Here is a 13,665-nt window from a genome sequence, read left to right as displayed (position 1 = left end):
CCCAGGCCCTACCCTCCATTGTCCCGTGATCTCACCATCCAGCCTCGTCATCTGGATGGACATCATTTCTGTGATGTCCACATCAGATTTATCCACCAGCTGCCATGCCAAGTCTTACCCGACTTCTCTTGTTACCTATGGCCCTGTCTGTCATTACAGTGGCCCATACTTTTGAATCACTTTGACTCCTGGCCTCCCTACCTTCTGCACACCCAGTTAGCCACTGCATCAGCTGGCTTCATAGTCCCTTCCTTTCACTGTCATCACCCCACCTTCTGGCTCCTCAGCTCATCAGACTGGTCTTAGAGTGGAAGGAAGATGGTTTCCTGGGTTCCTGGACTAGGGGAACTGTATTCCTCCAGTCCTCAGTTTCCTCCATTGGCCAGTTCACCAGGGGGTGGGGATAGGTGGAATGGTGGGCTGGTTTGGAATGCAATGGGAGCTACTCTCTGGTGACCCCCTAAGAAGCCTTGAGTACCTTACCTTTTTCCACTTTCTGAAAGTTGGAGCCTCATATCCCCTGCTTCCCTCTCAGAAGGGGCCTCTTGCCTCAGGACGACAGAGGCATCCACTCCATAGGATCCCTTTTCATGATGGAGACCCATGTAAGAATTCCAAAGAGCTGAAGACCTAGACTTCATTCTTGGGGCTGGGAGGGCACAGACCAATTATTGTTTGCTTTGCATTTATAAATTAGTCTTATGTTTTCCCTGAAAATAAAAATTAAATTTATTTACATGCCTATACCTGTGACAGGTGATTTTGATCCCTAGGCTCGAGTAGGGCTGGGGATTTTTTTTTTTTCACCTGGGGGCTATCTAGGTTGAGTTCTTTCTCATTTATCCTGTCTATACTACCTGGGTGAGACGGCTCATGGCACCTACACTGCCACTGGGGCCTTCCCATTTTTGGCACGAGTACTCATCAGGACAGAGGGAGAGAGGGAGGCTCTCAGAGCTTGAAGAGGTGACAAATCTTCAGGTTGGACTTGAATTTCTTGCAACTAGGTTAATTGGTGTGATGTATCCACCTATAAAAATTATAGGGTGGCTTACCCAACGGCCCTGATCTGTGGCAAGGAGTGGAAATTCTCCTTCCCTGTGTGTCCCAGTGGACTGGCAGCCGAACTCTGAGGACCATCTTCTCCTGCTGTTTCCTGAGCCTTGTCTTTTTTGGGCCCCACTGCCCAATGGCAGCGATCACGGACTTAGGTTTTATGTATCGCTGGTTTAAGAACTGCAATCTGGTTCGCAACCTTTCAGAGAAGTATGTTTTCATCACTGGTTGTGACTCTGGCTTTGGGAACATGCTGGCCAGACAACTGGTTGAACGGGGCATGCGGGTGCTGGCTGCTTGCCTTACTGAGGAAGGGGCTCAGAAACTTCAGCAGGATACCTCCTACCAGCTGCAGACCATCCTACTGGATATCACCAAGACTGAAAGCGTCAAGGCTGCGGCCCAGTGGGTGAGGGACCAAGTGGGAGAGCAAGGTAGGGAAAACTGCATTCTTTGGCTTTCTCAATTTTCTTACTCTCAGCATCTGACAGTCTCACGGACCCTGCTGTCCAAATAGGTGGGAGAGATGATGAAAGGAACAGGGATGGAGGGCTCTGGCTCAGCTGGATTGTAACCTACTGCATGGTTTGACTTTGGCAGGTTCATGGTGGTTTTCCAAGGAGTTTCTCTCCCAGAAACTGAGAGTGACAAAGCATAAGAAGTAAGGAAGGGAAGATGTGTTCTATATGTCCAAACCTTGAAGGATGGAGGCGCCTCTCAGAGACTTCAGTGGTTCTATCATCCATCCTATTGACATGCTAGGGCAGAGCAAGGGGACAGAGGGTTTGTTTCCATGAGTGGGGCATTTGCTGTGCTTGACTATGTGACACAGTGGAGAGGCAGATCTCTTCGAAGTTGGGGGCTGCTTGAGAGTCACTGCTCCCCCCGGGAAAGGAGGTGGTGGGCTTGGGGCTGGACCCAGAGTGTGTGAGGACTTGCCCAGAGAACTTGAAGCATGAAGGGTGTAGGCACAGGATCAAACGGGCTAGGATAGCATGGTTGTAGAAGCAGCAGTATCCTGGGGAAGTACTCATTCCCAAAGAAATGAGGCTAGGCCTCTGCCCAGGTGAGGACAGTGAGCTCTGGGGCCCAGGAGGAGCCAGATACAACCTCCTTGTTTTACTTTTATCCTTAGCATTCATCCCTATCCAGTACACAGTGCATTTTACTTATTTATTATTTGTTGCTGCTGCTGGAATAAAGCTTCCTGGGAACAGGTTGGTTTTATTTTTGTTTTTGTTCTCTTTTATTTATTCCATGTCCTCAGTACCTTTTTGTCTGGTACCTAGGAGAGTGCTTAACAAATATTTGTTGAATAAATTAATTAATGAGTAATTCAACAAGGCTAAGCCTCCCCATCAGGCTGCTTCACTCCCCTACATTCAACCTGAAGCCAATGGAGTTCATGACTCTTGCAATATACTGTCTTAGTCTTCCATTGTTGCTTTAGCAAATACATTCAAATATAGTAGCTTAAATAATACATTTTTCCCCTCCATTAAGTTTATTGGTACATTTTAGGTAAAGTTACATTCATCAGTGGGATCTTGTACCCTTACGTGATGTATTTTGGTTCTTATATTTTTTCCCCATTCCCCTGCCCTTCCTACACCCCTCCACCCTTCCCTATTTACAAAGACTTTGTTTCCATTTTTTTTATTTTCTCGTATTATTCCTTTCTTTTCTTTTCCCATCTTTCCTTTCCCCTACCACTCCTGCTTCCCCTACTCCTTTAGACCTTTTCTTCCTATTTCACATTATCAATTATACATTTTGATACTTATTTACACTTTTAGTTTTTCACACCAGAGAAACTATTTGGTGTTTACACATGGGTGTCCTATTTATTTCACTTAAAAGTATGGCCTCAAGGTCTATCCATTTAGCTATAAATGTCTCTAGTTTCTTGTTCTTTATGACTGAGTAGTACTGCCATTAATATTTTTGAAAAACCCACATCTTCTTCTTTTTTTTTTTTTTTTTTTTTTTTTTTGAGACAGGGTCTCACTGTGTAGTTGAGACTGACCTTTAACTCACTATGCACCCCGGGCTGGTCTTGAACTCACAGCGATCCTCCTGCCTCAGCCTCCCAAGTGCTGGGATTATAGGTGTGCATTACCACACCCGGCAACCCCACATCTTTGTCCAGTCTCCAGTTGATGGGAAAAACAATACACCTTTATTATCTTGCAATTCTTGAGAGAAAAGTCCAAGATGAACCTAACTAGGCTAATATGAAGGTCTCCACAGGGTTATTTTTGTCTGGGGTCCCCAGGAAGAGCCCATTTCCTTGTCTTCTCTATCTTATGGATGCTGCCAACATCTCTTGGTGCATGGCCCACTTTTTCCAAGTTCAGGACCAGCAAGGTTGGGCTGCATCTTCTTTGTACTCTTCCATCTCTTTGGTTCTCTAGTTTCTGCCTTCTTCCTCTTAGAAGAAGCCTTGTAATTATATTGGGCACATGAAGCCTGGATAATCTCCCCATTTTCAGGTCTGTAGATGATCAATATTAATTCCATCTGAAACCTTAATTCCTTTTTTTTTTTCCATGTAGCCTAACATATTTACAGGTTCCAGGAATTAGGATGGTGACATATTTGGGGGACCATTAATCTGCCTATGCCACTGGGCAACATCTTTGATCTAAGAAGCACTAGAAATTATAGCTGGGGAGAGGGTAGACAGTTAGTGCATGCTTTCTTGCTTCCCCTAAGAGTGCCTCGACATGAGGTTGGCACAGCTCTAAAACTGTTAGGCCTATGGTCACTATTCCCTGGTTACTCTTTGCTGGGGGGGGGTAAAAGAATAGAAATGTTGTCTTCCTTCCCCCGCAGGTACGACATCCTCTGCTGAAACCCTTTACCAGGATGATCAGAGGTGGTGGTGGTGTGTGTCCCTTCCTCACAGTCAGAGACTGCTGGAGTTTTATGATCTTTGGGTCTCAAAAGCCTCATTTTTCTCCTTTATAAGACAAGAATGTCTCCTAGCTGAGAAGGTTCTAAGTCCTACCAGCCAGCTGGTCTCCCAGAGTCTCTCTAATTGGAGGAAGGCAGGAAGACAGGGGGCATGACTTGACAAGGATGCCAGGGGATAGGTGGACCAGAATTACAGTTTGCATCCAGACGGGCCATCAGAAAGAAGTGATTTGTCCCAGAAAGGGTATCTTGAGGCTGTGCTGGTAAAGATGAGGAATGAGATGGGAACGGGGAAAGGAAGGAGCCAGAGGGTGGGACTCATGGGATCTTTGGATGAAAGAACTAGAAGAGGCCACTGAGGGTCATCTTTCTCCAGTGTAATTGTACTTGGGAGCTCAATATGTAAAACAAATGAAAGAAATGCTTTTTCTGCAGCGCTTCCCTAGCAGGCTTGAGAAACAAGCCAGAAGCAACTGCTCTAGATCAGTCTGATGAAGAACTTGAGACCCAGAGAGGGAAGGGACCTGTCCAAGGCTGGAGGCAGAGGTAGAACTTGAGGTTCTTGAGCTCCTGTGGGTGTGAACGACCATATTTAGCATTTTTCTCCTTTATTGGACTCCGTATCTATCAATCCAACCCAATAGGAGAGTCTTTACCATATTTTCCTATAACTTTTATTTAAATATCATATATTTATTTATAAATAATATTTTATCTTGTCTGTGAGCATCTCAAAGGATAAGACCTTTCTTGTTCATTTTATATCTCCTTTGCCCTGTAATTGGTAAAGAGTAAATGCATAAATAAATGAATGTGTGAAAGGATTAAATAAATAAAGGAATTGACTTTGTTGAGAGGTGAAATGGAGTTGGTTTCTTATGCTTAAGTGAATAGAAAAGAGGAAGCATGACTGGTGAGGTAATTAAACATTAATTCATTGTTATGAAAAGGATATCTCTTTTTCCAGAGCTAATAGCTTAGGTGATCTTAGCTACATGTAGCCAGGATTATAACTGGTACAGAGACCCAAATAACTGATTCAGAAAAGTGCCCCTTTAGTAGAGAACACTAGTTAACAAAAGGCATACCATGCTGTTGTAGCTGCCTCATCCCAACCATGCCACCTTGTGTCTTGCACACCAGCTCAGCTATCCTCAGAAACCCTGGGCTGGTGGATAATTGTCTGTGGTGTTTGCCCAGAGACACTGCTGATTCCTGTGTGTTTTTCTCTCCCTCCATCTCACCCCCAGGCCTCTGGGCCCTGGTAAACAATGCTGGTGTTGGTATTCCCAGTGGTCCCAATGAATGGCTGACAAAGGAGGACTTTGTAAAGGTGATCAACGTGAACCTGGTGGGGACAATCGATGTGACCCTCCACATGCTGCCTATGGTCAAGAAAGCCCGGGGCAGGGTGGTCAATATGTCTAGCTCTGGTGGTCGTGTGGCTGTCATTGGTGGTGGCTACTGTGTCTCCAAGTTTGGCATTGAGGCCTTCTCTGACAGCATCAGGTGAGTGGGCCCTGGGACCAAAGTGTTATAGGTGGGGATCCAGGGAGTTTTAACTTAGAAAGAGAGGGCTGGGTTCCTAGCATGTGGGCAGGGGTATTCTGCAGCAAGGAGGCTAAAACAGCAGCAAGAGGAAGGCCGGATCTCAGTGAACCTTCCCCAACTACCAACAGAAGAAAGGATGTGGAGAAGAGGTGGGTTGGAGATAGAGGAGAGCAGGTGGGCCTTCCCTGAGAAATCCCAGTACACAGAAAGCACTGTTTGGGTCTATAGGAGTGAGAAAGAGTCCCCCAAACAGATGCAGAGGCCTGGGCACAAAGGTATCCTCAGAGGGGGATACTGGTCGGCTTTGTGCAGATCTCATCACCCCTTTTATTGTATGGGTGCAGGGCATGGGGCTGAGAGTAGGAAGCACCTAGTAGGTGGAAGGTCTTGGCCTAGATTCTCCACTGACTTCCTGCTGCATCTACCTAAATGTAATTTTTCCAGAGATTACTGGATGAGCTTGGGAAAGGACTGAGGTCTTTGGGAAGAACTGCACAAAGGCAATGCCTGGGCCAGCGGCTAGGGGTGGGGGTGTATGCCTCCAGGGTCCTGGAGAGATAGTTCCTTCCAGAACTGACTTTCCTTAATGACTGTCATCTTGAGGCCTACACCAGAGTGAAACTATTTTCCCAGGCGTGAGATGCACTACTTTGGGGTGAAGGTCAGCATCATTGAGCCGGGAAACTACAGGACATCCATTCTGGGCAAGGAGGGCATCGATAAGAAACTGAAGAAGATGTGGGAGCGACTGCCTCAGGAGACCCAGGAAAGCTACGGAGAGGAGTACTTCCGTATCTGTGAGTACCAGGGTGGGAGCCAGGTCTTGGGTGGGGGCAGGTAGATCTTGGAGTCTCTGACTGGCTTTTGGTTTATAGATGATGAGACTCAGGGTCTAAAGTGATACAGCTAGTGGCAAGGCTGGGGTTAAGAACAGTAGCAAAGTGCTATGTCTACAGGAAAGATGCTGCTATACCTGGTGCATGCCCCTAAATATCACACTGAGATGAGCACAGAGAAGTGAGTAAGAGCAGGGCTGCTGGAGCTGACTGCCACAGTTCAAGTACCGACTCTTATACTTACCAGCTAGGAGACTTTGGATGTTTTCAATAGTCTCCTCATGCCTCTGTTCTCTCTTCTGTAAAATGGAAATAATAACAGTGCCTACTTGAAAGAGATGCTAAGAGAATTAATATGTGCGAATTATTTTGCACTTAGTGCTTGTTAAATACAGATAAAAATAAATACCTGGGTCTTTACAAGAATGGGTCCCTCGGTGGCTCCCTTCTCCTCCCTGAGCTAAATGTCCCCTGTGAACCTTAGGTGCTTTGGAGGGTGAGGAAAGGGCATTTAGATGTTGACTGTGCTGCTAAAACTTCCCAGTTTGGGGATGGATGGAGCCTGCCCTCAAGGAGAGCGTGACAGGGCCTGGCCTTAGAGGCAGTAAAAGAGGAATTGCATCAGATGTTGGAGCATTTTCTGGCAGAAGATAAAAAGGCCTGTGAGACTAGTGTTCACTCAGAGCATCTAATCTTGAAGATCAGTTGGTTTCAAGAGGGGAGGAAATACAAGAATTATTGGTCTCTGTATTTCACAGCTCCCAGGGGCCAGATAGGAGGAAGCCTAGCACAACCTTTGTGGTCACCTTTGTGTGGATAACTTCTGTCAACAGAAACTGGCTCTGAACAACTAGGTGATAACTCCCTTGACAGAGGCTGGTCTTCACCCGCAGGTCTCTGAGGAGGAAGGAGGGGCTGGCACTGCGCTGATTAGAATGTTTCCTTGGCCCAGAGTGAAGCAGCTGCCATTGGTCCTGCTCTTGTTCCCTCCGGACAGCTGCCGCCTGCTTTCCCTAATCTTTCTTTTTATCCCTAACAATTCTTTTTCTCTTTTATGTGGCTGCGATGAACACTCCAGAGAGTCAATTTTCTGTAGTGGTTAAGCTCTTAGAGTCATAACTAGTCTGCAGGTACAGATTTCAGCTTGCATGCTGGCCTTGAGCAAGTTCCACAACCTCTCAGTGTTCTCATCTGCAATGAGTTAAATGAACATAAAGTCACTAAGTAGAGTAGAATAGAGTATAGTATACCTATATTCTAGGTATAGAGTAGCACCTGGTCCCTGGTAAGAACAGTTTAAGTTTTGTGATTGTTGTTATTATTCTCTCTCAGACTGGTATGGCCTCTTATTCTCCGTTATGCTGATATAATACCTACAAGCTATAAGTTCTTATATTAAAATCCAAAGTGATGAATTTTTGAAATATACCCAGAATTTCTGGATGAATGTGTTAATCAGCTTTCTATTACTACAACAAATGCCAAAGATAATCAACTTATAAAGAGAAAAGGTGTTTTTGGCTCACAGTTTTAGAAATTCTAGTCCACAATCAGTTGCTTTGGGTGGTGGCTGCACATCACGGCAGGGTTGTATGGCAGAGCAGAACTGCTTCCTTTGTGGCCTGGAACAAGAAGATAGAAAGAGGAAGGGAGCAGGGTCTCACAGTTCCCTTCAATGGCACACTCTCACCTGGCCTGAAGTTCTCTCATTAGTCCCCACTTTAAGCACAGCCTGATCCAGCCCTAAAAAATACAATTAGGAACGGATTTCACTCTGTTTCTTGACTTTGCTTGTGCAGTATTGACTGTAGTCTCACAAACTCTTCCCTGTGTGGGGTGGGGGGGCTCATCTTTCCCAGAATGCCTCTCCTCACTTCCTCTCTAGAGTGAAGTCCACTGGGAAAAGGAGAGAGTTCTTTCCCCTGAAAGTTCTAGAATTCATTCTCACCTGGAGTAGTGGCTGGACCAGAGGAAACTTCAGGATGTGTCCAACTCTGAGCCAATCTCTGTACCTATGGGGGTCTTAGTGGCTTAGGCTGGGTCATATGCTCTGCCTAGACTGAAGATTCAGATGTGGGAGGTATGCCTCCCCGAAGGGAAATCGCCACTGTTGGAAAAAGACAGTAGGCAGGGATGGGGTTTGGGGGCGTGTAATACAAATCCTCTGTGTGATTGCTCTAAAACAATGATGGCAATCCTTTTAGAGCTTTTGATGATACAAAGTCTGCTGTGGCATGTACGCCATAGGCTTGCCACCACTGCAGTAAAACTTACTTAGCAAAGAATGGTCCAGATTATTTATGGGGCTAGAATGAAATGCAGATCCAACCAGTGTCTGGAAATTTCATAAGGCCATTGCGTAAGTAAGTATTCAATGCAGGCAGAGATTGTTGAGTCTCTAAAGCAGCTTAGGAACACATCCGTACAAAGGCCAACTTTCTCTGGAAATCACTCGTCAAAAAGCAGATATTGTTATGCTGCAGAATAGTAAGGATTCTGGTTATAAAATACTATAGGCTGATTCCCCTAAAATGTTCCATGATTTCAAAGGAACTTTATCAGACAGATGGCAACTACCTTTAGATAAATAGTTACATTCTACTTTCTCAAGTAGTTGCATTCTATTTTCCACAAGGCACCTAGTAGGATGCAGGGGTGAGACAAAGAAAGGGTAGATCTGAAAGCAACTATAGTATCATGTAAGAATTGTGCAATAAGGGACAAGCGTCCAAAACAAAGCAACAGTAAACAGTAGAGAGACTTAATTCTGCTGTCACAAAGACTCACAGAGGTGATAATGAATGCCGTAATGAGTTTCAAAGGATGAATAGGAGTTCAGAAAAAGGGAATGATGGCAGATATTGCACACAGACCTCACAGAGGTGATAATGAGTTTCAAAGGATGAATAGGAGTTCAGAAAAAGGGAATGATGGCAGATATTGCACACAGAAGGAGGAACATGGCTACATTTGGAGAACAAGGTAAGATTGAGTGCTTTGGAGGTAGTATGGATTCTGGGTTCGGATTCCAGCAGTCCTTATAATCCTGTGACACAACTCTGTAAACTTTGGCTTATTAACTTAAAAAGTATAATAATTTCTCTTTCATGGATTGTTAGGAGAACTGGACAAAAATGGAATGTAGTCCAATTGGTTGCATAATGAGTGAAACAAACCTTGAGCATGAGGAAAGTGTAAAGGGGACCGAGGGCAGAGAGAATGGGGATGGGGCGTAAAAGGCTGTGGCAGTTGCATGGAGGGGCACGGATCTTATCTTTCAGTTACTGGGAGTCTTTTAAATATATCCAGAATGGAGCCATATTGGAAGTGGCTCCTCAATAACAACTGACATAGGCACCTTCCCAAAGAAGTAGAGCTCAGAACCATGGGACAGGCGACAGGGAATGAAGACCTGGTCCTGACAGACCTGAAGCTGTACCACTGGCTGGAGGAGGATCATGGATCCTGGTTCAGTTTCTTTTTTTCATCAAAAATTCTCCTCTTAGACCTTCTGCCCCAACTTCTTCTTGGGGGTGGTGTGCAGAAAGCCTAGGACCTTGTCCCTTGCAAAGGAGAAAGGGATAAAACTTAGATGTTGGAACCATCCAAAGAGCAAAAGCCTGAACTTTAATATTTGACACTTGTGTTTCTTAATTCTCTTAAGAACAGAAACACTTTCCTAAGTGTCCACATCCATAGTCCATGCTCTTCCTTATTACTGAGGAGAGTGACAGGGATGAGATGGAAACTCCTGTCTCATTTCCCACACCATACTTTTTGGCTGCTCACACAAAATAGAAGCTGATAGAAGTATTTGCAAGAACATTGAAAAAATGTGCCTCATACAACCTCCCATGATTGGGTACTTTCCACCCTACTACTTCCTCACCCTTCAGGGGACAGTGTCCCAAACATCTCCTCAGGTCTGCTTGCCTTCAGCTCTTCATTCTCTCAGTTCTCCCCACTCTTGAGTGGGTGAAGAGCCATGAAAACCTGAGTGAGTCTTTCTCACTTGCCTTCCTGCTTCAGCCTTACTGGTGGTGGACTCTGTGACAAGTCTAAGGTCATAGGTTTCCTACATGCTGTATAGACAGTCTGCCTTTAATTCAGCGTGGCTTTCAGAGTGACCCAAAAATTTTGGTTGGCTTTTCACTTTAGCAGTGTTCTCTCCAGAAAACAGCAAGGGAGTTAAGTTAATTCTTCCAAGTCTGGGGTGAAGGGCACCTGAGTGACCCTGGCCGGTCTTCTCCAATCCCTTAGAAGAGTCTTGACTCTGTCTACCCAGGCCATCCCGGAGTTGGGGCACCTTTCATTTTCCAGTTTTAATCCCATGTAAGAGAAATCTGACTCTTAGGCTCCAGTTTCCTTGGAGTCCCAAGGAGGGGCCTTTCCTTTCCCCATTTCTGTGGGCACCTCACGGACAGTGAACTCCCTGTGTTAGAACCCAGCAAGGCACCTGTCTGTACCTGGGTCATCTGCATCCACAGTGGCTTTATGATCAAGTCAGGGACAGGATAACTATTTTTTAACAAATAATATTTGTTTTTCCAACATGCTTTTGCAGAAAAATATGTGAGAAATAGAAGAAAAAAATCATACAAAATAAAAAGCCTCCAGTAGTTGGGAATCCCACCAGCCAGACAATGTTTTTACTTCCTTACTTTCGATTTTTCTATGCATATAGACACATTTTCTATCCTGTTCTCCCCCATCATCTACTCTACCTCCTTTTTTTTTTTTAAAAAGACAGGATTTCTCTTATGTAGTTCAGGCTGACCTTGAACTCACTATGTAGCCAGGCTGGCCATGAATTCACGGGAATCTGCCTGCCTCAGCTTCCCAAGTGCTGAGACTACAAGCTTGTGCCACTATGCTCCATCTTCTACTCTTAATCGTGTTTGTTGGCTTCCAGGGTAGGTACTGTTTGTTATCCCTATTTTACGGGTAATAAAGATTTATGCTCAAGGTCATACAGTAAGTGGCAACATCAGGAGAACTGGGCATAGCTCTTCTCATTGTTAGTCTGCTACAATGGTAGGAATTCAGTGCACCACTGTAGAATTTAGGAGGAGAAATAATATGATTTATGATGATTCTATAAGTGGGGCTTTATGTAAGGGACACCTGGATGGTATTTTGAAATGTTAACTTGGATGGGATTTGGAAGAAACAGTGTTTTCATAAAGCATAACGGAGCCTTTCATTCCCCCTCTCCCAACAGATACTTACAAGCTGAACAACATGATGCAGCTGGCAGAGCCGAGAATCACTGATGTCATCAATAGTATGGAGCATGCCATTGTTTCCCGGACTCCTCGTATCCGCTACAACCCTGGCCTGGATGCCAAACTACTCTACATTCCCTTGGCAAAGTTGCCCACCCCTCTGACAGATTTCATCCTGAGCCGGTACCTTCCAAAGCCAGCAGACAGTGTCTGAGCTGGGAAGGTTCCAGGGCTGAATGGTGGAATGCACAGCGGGGGAGGGAGGAAGGACTGTGGTGGTTTCAGAAGTCCTAGGGGTATTGGTGACAAAGGACACTGAGCTCAGCCTCCTCTCCCTCACTGGGGACCCCACAACCCTGACGTGGGCTTTGCAGATTTGAAGACCTGCAACATTGCCCCAAAGACAGCCAGGATGCAAATTTTTCTTGGCCTGGAAAAGTCGAAGAGGGGAAAATCTGAGTCTCAATCTGTTGCCACCTCTGGGAAATACTTTGGGATAATCTGGCTGGCAGTAGAATCTCAGTCTCCTCCCTGTGGGTCTCCAGATACTCACTAGCCTCATCCATACAACCCATTCCCGAAGGACACAGCACAGCAGTCAGGAGCTCAAGAGCATATTCAACAATAGTTTAAAATATTTTTTCACTCTACATATAGGTGATTTGAATCCATGTGAAATGACATTCATTTATTTAACCACTATTTCTTAATTCTCCAAATATTTATAGAGTGCCCACTACCTACCAAGCACTATGAAGGGGGTAGAGATATGAAGATGATGAAATCATTGTCTTGATGTTTTGTTGTATATTTTGTGTTTTTATCATAGTACAATATCTGTCAGCACAGATAGGGCAGTGACAGAAGGAGCAGAAATCAGAAAATAAGTAGTGCTCAAACACATCTGAGTCTTCCAATTAAATAGAAACATATATTCTTGGGTGCTAGTGTTAGAAAACGTGATTCATTAGACCTTGGGTGGGGCTCAGAAATAGACCTGGATGATTCTGATGTGTGTAGGTACTTGGAAGGCACTGGTAGGTCTACAGGAGAAGTAACTACCTCTAGAGCCACATCCCTTACCTGTAGCTTAGTGGCCAAGACAGAGAACTCAGGTATGCAGATTCTCAGACCATGTTTTTCGTTTTTGTTTTTGTTTTTACTCATAAAAGAATCAATCTTTGAAATTAGTAACACTGTCAAGTCATGAAACTAAATTTTGAAAAAAAAATCACCTTAAACTTCTGTTGAAACTTCTGACCTTGAATAATCATGCATTAAAGTAAACATGATTTTTAAAAAGTTAAAACGCCTTTAACTTATGCCTTCAACATCTGACTGAACTTGAAAATGGTAAAATAAATGACTTAGTTATATCTGAAGAGTCCTTTTTCCAAATGAAATAATACTCTAGGTTCTAAGGATTAGCATGTAGACGTGTTGTGGGCCACCATGCAGCACACTAGAACCTGTCACTTGCAGCCCTTTTATCCCTGGCACCAAGTTCTGAATTGGGTAGAATGCACTGAGCAACAAGTAATAGAAAAACCAAAGGTGCAAAGGGGAAGGGGAAGTGGGAGGGGTGAGGGAAAAGAAAGAAGGGAATGGAAGTAATATGAGAAAAAGAAAAAATGGAAACGGAGTCTTTGTAGATAGGGAGGAGGGATGGAGGTGTTGGAGGGAGGGCAGGGAAATGGGGGGAAAAAAAGAACCAAGATGGATTATGTACAGGTGAAAATTTCCAATGACGAATGTCATTTTATTGTATACCTTAAATGTACCAATAAAATTAATTTTAAAAAACTCACACTGGGTTAAACGACAAAGAGTAAGGGCAGGACCAGCGACTGAACGATGGCATCGAGGATGTGGGTTCTTTCTACTTTGCTCTGCCACTTCCCAGCTTTATCCTCACCCTTTATTACTGGAGTGTGACTGTCAGGGGCAGTGAGCATGCCAAGCTTCCTCACTGTCAACTCACAAGAGAAGAAAGAGCTGCTTTTCCAGGGCAGCTAAGATGGAGGAGGGTGCTTTCCCAGAGCCCTCATGGAGAGAGGCTCTCCTTGAATACCACTGACCCT

The 13,665-nt window shown here is 44.7% G+C and overlaps 1 protein-coding gene across 1 annotated transcript; it reads left to right on the top strand.

Moving 5' to 3' along the window:
• The first annotated feature begins 1,189 nt into the window (after positions 1 to 1,189).
• Sdr9c7 (short chain dehydrogenase/reductase family 9C member 7) lies at positions 1,190 to 11,928 on the top strand. Its single transcript, XM_010644645.2, has 4 exons — positions 1,190 to 1,490; positions 5,223 to 5,481; positions 6,157 to 6,320; positions 11,581 to 11,928. Exons 1-4 carry the CDS (start codon positions 1,190 to 1,192, stop codon positions 11,796 to 11,798), a joined length of 942 nt encoding a protein of 313 aa, XP_010642947.1. The 3' UTR covers positions 11,799 to 11,928.
• The last annotated feature ends 1,737 nt before the right edge of the window (positions 11,929 to 13,665 follow it).

Source organism: Fukomys damarensis, unplaced genomic scaffold, assembly GCF_012274545.1.
Source record: "Fukomys damarensis isolate Sample0158 unplaced genomic scaffold, DMR_v1.0_HiC HiC_scaffold_15, whole genome shotgun sequence".
NCBI classification, from domain to species: domain Eukaryota; kingdom Metazoa; phylum Chordata; class Mammalia; order Rodentia; family Bathyergidae; genus Fukomys; species Fukomys damarensis.
Note: the sequence above shows the minus strand (reverse complement) of the source record. Positions and strands in the feature narration are given on the sequence as shown.